General features: G+C 45.0%; 1 protein-coding gene across 1 annotated transcript in view; it reads left to right on the top strand.

Moving 5' to 3' along the window:
* The first annotated feature begins 870 nt into the window (after positions 1–870).
* Positions 871–13,035, top strand: part of EFCC1 (EF-hand and coiled-coil domain containing 1) — a 100,043-nt gene continuing 87,878 nt past the window's right edge. Inside the window, 4 exon segments of the mRNA XM_040407493.1 lie at positions 871–1,467; positions 1,469–1,752; positions 1,755–1,801; positions 1,803–1,853. Coding sequence (XP_040263427.1) covers positions 1,292–1,467; positions 1,469–1,752; positions 1,755–1,801; positions 1,803–1,853 — 558 coding nt within the window. The 5' untranslated portion in view covers positions 871–1,291.

The raw sequence follows: 13,035 nt of genomic DNA on the forward strand, positions 1-13,035 counted from the left end.
AGACAGAAGACATTTCACAAACGGACCAGTTACAATGGTGGAATTCAGCGAGCCAATCTTTTGAAAATGTTTGTAAGGCAGACTGCATGGCTAAGGCTGGATTTTATACACCTGTGGCAATGGGACTGAATGAAACACCTGACTTCCGTGATTAGCAGGTGTAGTCCCAGCACTTTTGCCCATATAGTGAATGTGATTTTCCCTTTGTTCACGTGTACTATCAGACATCCACTTTTCAATACAGATGAAATAGATGACCACTCATTGCAGCAAAAGCCATTCACATGAAGTTTATCTGCAATCTTTTGATGCAATAGTCGTCATTTTCAACTGGGTTACTATCACTCTCAGGGATCCAACTTCATTGGGTGCAGAGAATGCAGTTGCATCCAAGACTGGTGCCTGAGGGAACCCCAAAGCCCATCTGCCACTCTCTTATATATGTGTTATATACAAGAGTTTGCATGGTGGCTCAGTGGTCAGCACTGGTGCCTTGCAGCTCTTGTGTCTGGGTTTGAATCTGACCAAGGACAACAGCTGCACGGAGTTTTTATGTTTTCACCTTGTTTGTGTGGGTTTCCCTTGGGTGGTTTGATTTCCTTCCACGTCCTAAAAAACCATGCACATGGGTTAATTTGGAATTTAGATTGCGAGCTTCACTGAGAAACAGGGACTGATGTGAGTGACGATAATCTCTGTGTACACTGCGGAATATGTAAGTGCTATATACGTGAATAAGATTTATGCCCAGAAGCATTCCAGTCTCTAAACAGCCTGAATGAATCTGGACTCAACACATAAAAAGACAAATCTGAGGAGTCTTTATTTCTATATTATAATAGACATGAAACAATAAGGATGTGCCAGACAATAAGAGCGGACAGAAGAACTGACCAGAGATGTCTTGTGTGAACCCTCCTCCTCTCCCCCTCCTCCAAGGGAGGTACCAGGGACAACACTGGATAGCAGGAGGCAGCTTGTACTGTGCAGCCTGGAAGGACTGGACATCGCCTGCACTCACACAGCACAGTTCTTCCCCAGGAGCCGTGCTCTGTGCACAGCACACAAGGAGCCAGATGTCATCATACAAGCCACAACAGATGTAGCATTCACAAGGGACCTTCCAAGACTGGTTACAACTGTTGCACAAAGACCAAGGTGCAGAAAAGTTATTTTTTCTTCCATAAAGTTTGCAAAAGTTTTTGAAAAGTTTCTCAGAAGAACCAGCTGCTCAGGAGATATTGGTCAATCAGCTACCCACAGAGGATGCCTAGGAGCCTGTAAACTAAGCATGGATCCCCTGGATGACCAGTGCAGCCCACTGCGGCCAGTTCGCAGGACCCAGTGGCTGGTAAGTGCTCTTGCCTATCACTACGGGCTGGACCACGGGCTGGATAATGAGATCATTGTTCTGGCCACCGGTTTGGATCAGTACCTGCAGGAGGTCTTCCATCACCTGGACTGGCAGCACAGGGCACCATCCCCAGGAGGAGTTCCGAACTCTGTGCAGGGTACTGGGGCTGGAGCCTGGCATAGAAGAATGTGAGGAGCTGCTGGAGGATCTCCCGGAGCGGCTCAGCTTTAGACAGTTTCATGCCAGGCTGTGCGGGTATTTCAGCTCCAGAGCAGGTGCTACCAGGCTGCCCGTGGGGCATGAGAACGAACAGATCCAGGATGAGATCCGGCTGAGAAGCCCACAAGTGTCAAAAAGGGAAGCTCCAAGAAATCGTGCACAGTCTGTGGTTGAAGATGAACTCGGAGACTGGAGGGTGAGAACCAGAATCTGCGACAACTGTTGGAGGGACATGAAGGGGGCGCTGCAGAGCAGTGATGCCCGCTGCCTGGCATTGCAAGTAAGTGCCAAGGATCTTGGTCTGCTTCAAGTGGGCAAGCTTAAATAAGAGGGTGGGGCATAGCAGCCAATGAGATTCCACATCTTATGTGACCCTTTGATGTACAGATGTAGCAGGGGTAACACACAAACTCTTAACTTTAATTTCTTAACTCTTCGCATTATCATGAAACAAAAGCCATTAAAAAGCAATTGAAGGTGTTTGCTTAACGCATTTAGTTTAGATAACACGTCTCATAAAGCATGTGCTGCTCGGTTATAGGCCGCTGTTTGTGTGCCATTGTCTGTACCAAAGTAACATTAACACTAGGCATCACATGTGCCCGTATCTGAATACTTACACTAGTACTTTACACTTTGCAAGTGGTGTCGGTGGTGATGGGTGGCACTATTCGAACATTTGCAACACACTACTATCTTCTTTTTTCTTTGGCTTTCGATACAAATTATTATTGCCTGGTGACTGAGATTGTCTGATGTGTGGTGTCTACAGCATTTTGTCTATTTTTGATTAAATGGTTGCTGAGAAGCAGAGTGCCCACCCTCCAGGAATACAGAACGAGTGGCATAATAAAACTCTGCACACAAACATATAATCAGTACTAAGAGGGTAAGTGTAAACGAGCACCAAAAACCTGATATTTACGTGGATTCTCTTTTGTTTCACCCCAATGATCTTTTCGGGACGTACTGTGCTATAACATTTTTAGGCGAGCCAGTCTGACCTTGAATGGCACTCATCTATGAGGCATGTTTGGACACAGTATTATTGTAGTACCAGGGGCGTAGCTATAGGTCCTGACCCAGAAGGCCCCCTCAACAGTATTACACAATGAAATTATATACAGTGACAGTATAGACAGTGTAGAAAACGGATGGAGCAGCTGCCGGGCCTGGTCTGAGAGAGCGATCTTTACTAGCCACAGGAATGGGGGCGGCATGAAATGAAAGGGGTTGCGAAATAATTACTGGGGGAGGGGGGGCCCCCATTAAAAAATTTGCTGTGGGGCCAGTCATTTCTAGCTACGCCACTGTGTAGTACTCATATTTTGAACTGATATTTCTCTAGACAATTATATTTTACTGGAGGGCGTGTCCTTTCAAAGGATAATAGTGTCAGCCTCTACACACATGATAGTGCTGTGACTTTTTGCAAAGCTTGGTAAGGACAGGTTTGTATCCAATCCAGATTTGGAAAACCTTTGCCAAATCTAGCTTAGGAAAAGCTTTCCTGATCTAACCTGGACGAGATCCAGTTCAGTCCTTGGCTCTAAATATATGGCCCCCTGCACAAGAGTCATATTACTACCTTGTGCCTAGAGAAACTAGAAGAACAGACATGTTAATAATAAAGATTGTACAGTACGTACATTGTTCTAAACGTCTTGCAAGTGTTGAAAAATTAACATCTGCTTAAATGTGAAGATGGAGAATTTATTGCACTTGTGAATCCACCTTTATCAACTCTATGGAGCACTTAAAGGGGTTTTCTGGTCTACAATAAATAAAGTAATTCATTTTGTTGTATAATGAACTGTCATTTTGTAATATACCTTTTTGGTGCTCTGTATCTCCAATTTGGAACTCCAGTCACATGACCTTTTCCACTAAAAACATCTACTTCTTTTCTTCTACTTTCTTCAGTCCATAGAGCGTCACCCACCATTGGTGGTTAGTAGGCGATGCCCAGAAACCCTTACCCCCAGTCACAGGGCGTCTTTAATATTGATTGGACCCTGGGCAAGAATTTACTTGGGCCCCCTGGATCCCGCCTTCCCAAACCCTAGCATGCAATTACGCCCTCCACCACAACACACACACACAAAAAAATCCACACACTCGTAGAGTAGTAAACTTAATAATGATGAGTGGCCACTAGAGGTGTTCCTTGGTAAGTAATGTAAATACTGCCTTTTTTTTCTGAAAGGCAGTGTTTACATTAAAAAGCTTGCAGAGACATGCTATAGACACCAGAACTACTACGTTTAGCTGTTGTGGTTCTGGTGACTATAGTGTCCCCTTAATATAGAGGGGGGGGGGGGGAATCAGCACAAAAGTATCAAATAAATGGCTGTATCATTATACCAAAAACTTTAAAAGACAACTTCTGACACAAATATAATAGTAATTTTGCAGATACTTTTTTTTTTACAATGTGCAGATAGTACTGTACTACTAACTCCTCCATCACCCCTACATACAGGGTATACAGCGCCACATACCTCTTGCATTCAGTGACGTCTCTTTGATGTATATGTTCTCTTTTCCTCATCTTCTCCTTTCAGACCTTTAGACCAGACCACCATTTTTCAGCCATTTCTCATCTTAGTTTACTACTTTTCCATCATCCTCTCATCTTCTGGACAAATCATCCTACCACCCACAATACTGTGCCGCTGTGTTTCCCAATATTATACTGCAGAAACAGATAAATGCCCTGATAATAGTAGTACTATGCAGATAGTGCCCTTCAATAATTATTGGCACACAATACCTTAAAATAACTGTACCCAGCAAATAGTGCCCCTGACACTAATAGTGTAAACATAACATCCTCCAAAAATAATTGTGGTAAGCTGATACTGTGCCAAAGTGCCCCAACAGTAATAGTGCTCCCAAAAGTCCCACCAATAGTAATAATTCTCTGCTAGAGCACAGATAGTAGTAATAGTGCTCCTACAGTGCCCCCAACATGTCCCACTGTTCACCCAGAAGTAATAATGCTCCCATAGTGCCCATACTAGTAATCATGTTCCCCATAGACCCCCAGTAGTAATAAAGACCATCATAATGCCCCCCAGTAGTAATAATTCTCCTTATAATGTGCCAGTACAAAAAAATACCCCCATTTAATGCCCCCTGTTGAGCTAATGTCCCTATCGTGCCCCCATAATGTGCCAGTATAAAATATATAGTGCCCCCAGTAAATGCCCCATAGTGCTCCTCTCCCACCTTCTTCCTACGGCCCCCCATAATGTACCAGTATAAAATGCCCCCTATATAGTGCCCTAGTAGATGCCATCAGTGTCCCCCAAAATTTTCAAGTATAAAATACCCCTTCTTAGTGTCCCCCATACATGAGCCCATGGTACTCCTCTGTCCCCTTCCCCATAGTACCCACCATAATGTGCCCCAGTATAAAATACCCCTATACAGAGCCCCCCATATAAAATACCCCTTCTTTGTGGCCTCAGTAGAAGCCCCCATAGTGTTCCTCTCCCCCTTCCCCCATATAAAATACCCCTTCTTTGTGGCCTCAGTAGATACCCCCATAGTGCCTTAATATGTACCAGTAAGAAGTGCCCCCCATAGAGCCACCCAATAATGTGCCAGTAAAAAGTGCCACCAATAATGTGCAAGTAAGAAGTGCCCCCATAGATGCCCCCACAGTGCCCCCAATTATGTGCCAGTAAGATGTGCCCACATATCAGCCCCCCAATAATGTGCCAGTAACAAGTGCCCCCATAGATGCCCCCCAATCATGTGCCAGTAACAAGTGCCCCCATAGACGCCCCAATCATGTGCCAGTAACAAGTGCCCCATAGATGCCCCCCAAATCATATGCCAGTAACAAGTACCACCATAGATGCCCACCAATCATGTGCCAGTAGTAACAAGTACCCGATAGATGCCCCCCAATCATGTGACAGTAACAAGTTCCCCCATAGATGCCCCCCAATCATGTGCAGTAACAACAGACGTCTCTCCCTCCCCTGCCCCGCCGCAGCACTTTTATCTGTATTGCTGTCCTGAGGACGTGATACAGATGACTACTGGAGATGAGTGCTTCCTCAATCTCCCTGTGTCCTGCCGCTGCCTCCACGTCACCAGTGGCCAGCGGGGCCTCAAGAGGCAGCTGCCTCTGGGCCCCCCAGGAGCAACTGGGCCTTGCCCCAGTCATGGCACTTATGCTGTTTACACAGGGTCTGTAGCCATAACTGGAGAAAGGATTTCACCCACTGCCTACTGACCAACATGGTAGTGATGAACTCTGGACTGGAAGACTGAAGAAATGCATGTGACATTGGCAGAAGCTCCATTTTGTTTAGTGGACAGGTTCATGTGACCAGAGTCCTAAACTTGAGACCTCGACCACACAGCTAAGTAATGTATATTACAACTGACAGTATGCTACACAATACAAATAATTGCAAAAACGGGGGTCATCAGCACATCCCAATGTGCAGGTGCACGCCGCAATGGCTTAGAAACACAAGAAAAAAAACACAATGCAACAGCACTCTGCAAACCCAAATAAAGTACAATAATGCCATAATTATAGAAAACATTCTGGTGCTAATGCTACACTTATTATGAAAATTTGAGATTCTTGGCAAATACATTTTTGTACAAAATTATTTGGGCCCGCCTGCCCAAACGTCAAGGCGATCACTGTAGACGGCACCTAACACTAAATACTCCTGTTATGTGCAAAATGGCCGCCCATAAACTTAGGGAGTGCAGGTTCCACATGCATGCTGGGTCCACTCTCGCTTTCTACCCATTTTTGCTGCCATAACGGCCTCCATTACATCCAGGGATGCAGGTACCAAATGCATGCTGAGCCCACTCTATACTTCTCTGATGCCCAAATGGCTTCCAATAAATACACTGAAAGCAGGCTAAAGCTTTAGGGCTTGTTCACACAATGTATATGTTCCATTCCGTGGCATTGGGACACCGCCAGCAATTTGCAGTCCACAATGCATGGTGAATGTTCGTGTGCAAGCTCCGGGACGGATCCAGACCCATTCAACTTGAATGACGGGAATAATACAATACAAATACAATACAACTAATTGCCATATTTATTGTAAACCAGAAAACACCTAAAGGGGTTATCCAACCCCTATAGTGACTCCCCCCCCATGGCCGGGCCTCTATACAGGTTATTACTACCCCACCTTCCTGGCACCGCATCGCCTTCTGTACCCCACACGGCCACCGCTGCATCTCCTCGTCACGTGGATCAAAAGATCAGCGACGGGGGAGCATCAATAGCAGGAGATGCAGTGGCGGCCGTGCGGGGATCAGAAGTGATGCAAGTGTAAGCAAAGTGGCATTCTATGCCATCCTCGTCACCTTCCAGGAAAGAGAGCTGGGTGAGGTTTCGGACAGACGGGCCCAATCTCCCGGTAATTTATTTTTTTTACGCTAGTTTTCTGGCATAAAAGGAAGTATGAAATCTTTCAGTCTTCCTCCGGCATGGCCTGCTGGAGGATGTGACTCATTTATGACGAGGCCTGCTCCTCATTATAAATAAGGCATGTCATCCGGCAACATAAGGGATATCATCACCGCCGTAAAATGATAAATTCCCCCTTAGTTTATCGGCATAATAGTTATTGTTTGCTGGCAGCCCATGTAGGGATGTGCTGCCGATAATCGGGCATCTTTTATCCTTATGAAAGATGTCCATCGCCCGATGAATGAGCATTAAGAGCCAATTTTGGGAACAAGCTTTCGTATGAATGCTTGTCTCCAATAATTGGCTAAAAAATTGGGCAATATAATAGGGCCTTAATAGAGCGACCGTCTGTTCTGGAGGTAATCAGAAAGTGGGGGACCACCCTCTAGGATATTCAAACCCCCTAATAGGATATGGGTAGGGACTGTCTTCATGAGATTGCCATTTTTAATTTTAAATGTGCAGACAAAAAACTGTTAAGAAAAAAAAGATGCTGACCAATACTGTTTAACTGCAACCTTTTGGCAGTGAAGAGCTGAGCAGAATTTCTACAATTTTGCAAATATTTTTTCTGTTACTTTCTGTTGCAAAAACAAAAACTTTGGTCGAAGAAAATTCCTTTACATCTCCAGAACCTTGTTAGGCTGAGTTCACATCAGCGTTCAGCCTTTACGTTCTCCTGCTCTGTTATAGGAGCAGGAGAACGGAAAGGACGGATTCGGCAGATAACTGAGCCTATGGGGTCCGTTAGGTTTCCGCTCAGAGGAAGATTTTAGAAGTGGAGACAAAAGTCCTGCATGCAGGCTGAAAGGTGATGTGATCTCTAAAACTTGAGCAAAAAAACAAGATCTAATAAAGATATTGTTGCACTGACAGCAACTGTACTACATGGTTGATCCTTGTCCTGGCAAGATACTGGTGCCCGAGGAGGCCAAAAAGATAATTTGTCCTATAAGAGGACACCAGCCCTATAAATAATGCCCTGCCCTGAGGGGCACCTCTACAAATTTTGCATGGCTTAGGCCTCTTTCACACGGGCATGTGCGCCCCATTGCCGTATTGCAGACCGCATTTGCGGATCCGCAATACACGGGTGCTGTTTTGTGGGCATTCAGCATCACGGATGCGGACCCATTCACTTCAATGGATCCGCAAATCCTGAGATGCGGAATGGTGCAGAATGGAAGCACGGAACGGAACTACGGAGTGCTTCCGTGGGGTTTCGTCCCGTACTTCCGTTCCACAAAAAAGATAGAACATGTCCTATCTTTTTGCGGAACGGCCGGTTCGCGGACCCATTAAAGTGAATGGGATCTTCGATCCGTTGCGGCTGCCCCATGGACTGTGCTCGTGCATTGCGGCCTGCATTTTGTGGGCCACAGCACGACCACGGGGCGCACACGCCCGTGTGAAAGAGGCCTTAAAGTTTGGTCCTAGCCTGGCCTAATGTCCTGCATTGGCCAAATTCTGCACACTACATTATATGGCTGTAAATGAAATAGAATTTATATTTTACCTGGTGAGATTGTAAAATAAAGTTATTTCCTTTCAGACTGTGTTGATTCCACTCCGGCTTGACCTTGTGCCCTGCTAGTGCTTCTTATAGTCAGACCGCCGTCTTCTGACATCTGGAATGAATAGACACATGGCATTGATTGATTTTTGCTTCATAAAGCTGTATTTGCCAGATTTAGGGTCAGCTGCATAAAATGTAGGGAAATTGTATTCCATGTGGTAGAGATTATGCCCCAGAATACCGACCCCTAACAGAAAAAGACCATTACTCACAGTTCTGACATTGTGATAGTTTTTACCATATGGAGGGAAAAGCATAAAATTCAAAGACAAAGTTAAACATGTGCAAATCTAGCCTCACATGTGGAATACAGAACACGGGATAACGTGCAGCCAAACAGTATATCTAACATTTTATATAATTGGCAAATATTATGTTTACAATGGGACGTGACCCTGAAGCACCTTTAAATGTGGCCCCTGCAAGTAGATCCAATGGATTTCAAGGGGTTCTCCAAGGCTTTGACTAAATTCTAGCTTTCAGACAACCTGTGGTTTCACGACTACCTACCATTTGTAATCACATGACAGCCTGACTCTGGCTGTGGGCTCTTCCACTGATGTCTTCAGGGCATCTGCTCCTGTATCTTTCTGCTCAGATGCATGTACATTATGGAGCTGAACAGGAAGACACAGGAGCAATCCTATCGGCATGTCAGAGGAAGAGTCCGTGGCCAGAGTCAGGAGGTCACATGAGCACAGCCCAGATGGCGGAATTGGCGGCACAACGTAATGGTGAGTAGTGGTGAAACGATCTTCCTTCCACATGTTTTCTGAAGGCTAGAATTTTGTCAAATCCCCAGAGAACCCCTTTAAACTCACAATGCAGAAACAGTGTTGGTTTACATAGTCATGTGTATGCGGATATCTCTGGAAACTGCTCTCTATGAAAGGGTTCTCCCACCATTAGGTCTTAGACGTCCAAATGCCATGGGACTCACTGAGCCATAGAATATGAGTCATAGGGGAAGACTAGTCTTGATGTAGTTTGCGATGGCGTAAGATGGGCCAAAATTATCAAAAAGGCGCACACCTCCTAATAATTTTGGTAGGTCCGTGCACCACAATCTGACATCTACACCAGCTAGGAGCTGACATTTCTGGCATTAGTTGCAGCAGAAAAATGGCGTAAGTTATGGTAAATGTGTCAGGCCACACCATCTTCTAAACTTTGTAGGTGTGATGCAGAATGGCAAAGAGATGGGCATTTTTTCACAAATCGGGGCTTCTGCAAACATTTGTCACTTTTTGGCACCACAGTTCAGTCGCAGGGGCCCTAATAAATGCCCCTCCTTGTTTTTCTTTATCCCTCTATGCACTAGTTCAAAGTACTCATGGGTCACTGCAATAAGGCGGAGGTGTAGCTAGACATTCCTGCACCCTGGGCAAAGACTCAGTACTGCACAGCACTACCTTTACTGCAGACTGCTGGCAATGTATTGCTAAACTTCTAGCAGGAATAATAAAGGAATGGCACAATACAGAGTCATAAGCATAGATGCTCCAGAATTGTTATTACATGGGGAATGCAAGTAGTTACTAAATCTGACATGTCAGGAGACGTTACATTTTCTCTTTAAAGGGGTTTAAAGAGAAAATATGCCCCCATTGTCTAATAGGTGCGGGTCCCACTGCTGGGACCCACAGCTATCTCCTAAATGGAGCCCCGGAAGTGGTGGAGGGTGCACTGCGCATGTGCAGCCGCCCTCTATTCATTTCTATGAAGCCACTGAAAATAGCTGAGCGCTGGCTCAGCTACAGTATTTTCGTCGGGCCTTTAGAATTGAATGGGAAACGGTGGCCGTGCATGCACGTTGCACTCCCATTCACTTCTATGGGAAGAGCGCTTGGTGGTGGCCGGACCGGGGTCACCTATCAGACAATGGGGATATATCCTAACGATATGCCCCCATTGTCTTAGATGAGAATACCCTTTTAATGTTATTTGTCGTGCCCTCTTCCCCAGCAATAGAACTGATTAAACCTTGTGTAAATGTTGTTTCGGTTTAGAGAGTTCTCTGTCATAGCTGTAACTAAAGAGAGTCTGTCTTCAGTGTTTTACCAAGCGCGGGAGACACCTGTGTGTAACAAGTCAGGTAGGCAGGGTGATGGACAGTGACCACATGTCCATATTCAGGGACTAGGGTAGTCCATTCTTGTAAATGAAGCTCAGCAGACTTGCAGGTATGGCAATCCTCATACTTGTGTTGAAATCCAGAGCTTGATATTTAAAGCTCTCCAGTTGTCACGGCTGTGTCTCGGTCCTGGTGTAGTTTGCCGTGACATGTCTGCCGTGCATGCATTTGCCTTGGGCAACGTGTTGTTTCCGCATGTGTGTGTGCACTGCTCCTGTTTCCTGGCCTCTCCCCAGTCTGGTGATTATGGGTTTAAGGTGTGGATCTGGGTGTGAGATTGTGGTCAGTGGTATTCCTGCCTTGGTTGGTGATGGAGCCTTGCTCCTGTCTGGATTTTCCATCTGTCCAGTGTGAGGGGCACCTAGTTAGACATCAATGTCTCTCCTACCCTTGTTTATATGTCCTTTACCTAACCTCACCTGTTGCTTTGTTTGGTGTGGTTTATGTTCAGGGTGTGTTGTTATGTCTAGTTTGGTGTTCCATGTATGGTCTGTTTGGTGTTTGTAGTCCAATTATTAAAAGAGCTTAGTGGTGAGCTGGCAAAACCGTTAACAGATTTATTTAACCAATCATTAGTAACAGGAGTCGTCCCGGAAGATTGGAAATTGGCAAATGTCGTGCCCATTCACAAGAAAGGTAGTAGGGAGGAATCGAGCAACTATAGACCAGTGAGTCTGACATCAATAGTAGGCAAATTAATGGAAACCCTATTAAAGGATAGGATTGTGGAACATCTAAAATCCCATGGATTGCAAGATGAAAAACAACATGGGTTTACTTCAGGGAGATCATGTCAAACAAATCTTATAGATTTTTTTGACTGGGTGACTAAAATAATAGACGGTGGAGGTGCAGTAGACATCGCATATCTAGATTTTAGTAAGGCTTTTGACACTGTCCCACATAGAAGACTTATCAATAAACTGCAGTCATTGAGCATGGACTCCCATATTGTTGAGTGGATTAGGCAGTGGCTGAGTGACAGACAACAGAGGGTTGTAGTCAATGGAGAACATTCAAAACAAGGTCATGTTACCAGTGGGGTTCCACAGGGATCTGTACTGGGACCAATTTTGTTTAATATCTTCATAAGTGATATTGCAAAAGGCCTCGATGGTAAGGTTTGTCTTTTTGCTGATGACACAAAGATATGTAACAGGGTTGATGTTCCTGGAGGGAAACGCCAAATGGAAAAGGATTTAGGAAAACTAGAAGAATGGTCAGAACTCTGGCAACTGAAATTTAATGTGGATAAGTGCAAGATAATGCACCTGGGGCGTAAAAACCCAAGGGCAGAATATAGAATATTTGACACAGTCCTGACCTCAGTATCTGAGGAAAGGGATTTAGGAGTAATTATTTCAGAAGACTTAAAGGTGGGAAGACAATGTAATAGGGCAGCACGAAATGCCAGCATAATGCTTGGATGTATAGGGAGAGGTATAAGCAGTAGAAAGAGTGAAGTGCTTATGCCGCTGTACAGAACACTGGTGAGACCTCACTTGGAGTATTGTGCGCAGTACTGGAGGCCATATCTCCAGAAGGATATAGATACTCTAGAGAGAGTTCAGAGAAGAGCTACTAAACTAGTACATGGATTGCAGGATAAAACTTACCAGGAAAGTTAAAGGACCTTAATATGTATAGCTTGGAAGAAAGAAGAGACAGAGGGGATATGATAGAAACTTTTAAATACATAAAGGGAATCAACTCGGTAAAAGAGGAGAGCATATTTAAAAGAAGAAAAACTACCACAAGAGGACACAGTTTTAAATTAGAGGGGCAAAGGTTTAAAAGTAATATAAGGAAGTATTACTTTACTGAGAGAGTAGTGGATGCATGGAATAGCCTTCCTGCAGAAGTGGTAGCTGCAAATACAGTGAAGGGGTTTAAGCATGCATGGGATAGGCATAAGGCTATCCTTCATATAAGATAGGGCCAGGGACTATTCATAGGATTCAGATATATTGGGCAGACTAGATGGGCCAAATGGTTCTTATCTGCCGACACATTCTATGTTTCTATGTTTCTATGTTGCTAGACATTTCCCGTCTCTGTCTGTGCCTTCAGTGAGAGGGTTCCTGGGTTCCCCGGAGGGGGAACTACAAGTCAGTGAGCGGCTCTGCCTGGTGCCACCATGCATCCTATCCGCATGGGGTTCCAGGTAGTTATTGGTGTTGGTGTTCCACCCTGTTGCTGCGGCAGGTAAGTGCTTGTTGTTCCGGTTCCGGTGTGTTGTTGTTCTGACCTGCCAATCCAGTTGCTGTTCACTGTCTTCCCCTATC

The sequence above is a fragment of the Bufo bufo genome, chromosome 9 (genome assembly GCF_905171765.1).
Source record: "Bufo bufo chromosome 9, aBufBuf1.1, whole genome shotgun sequence".
Classification (NCBI taxonomy): domain Eukaryota; kingdom Metazoa; phylum Chordata; class Amphibia; order Anura; family Bufonidae; genus Bufo; species Bufo bufo.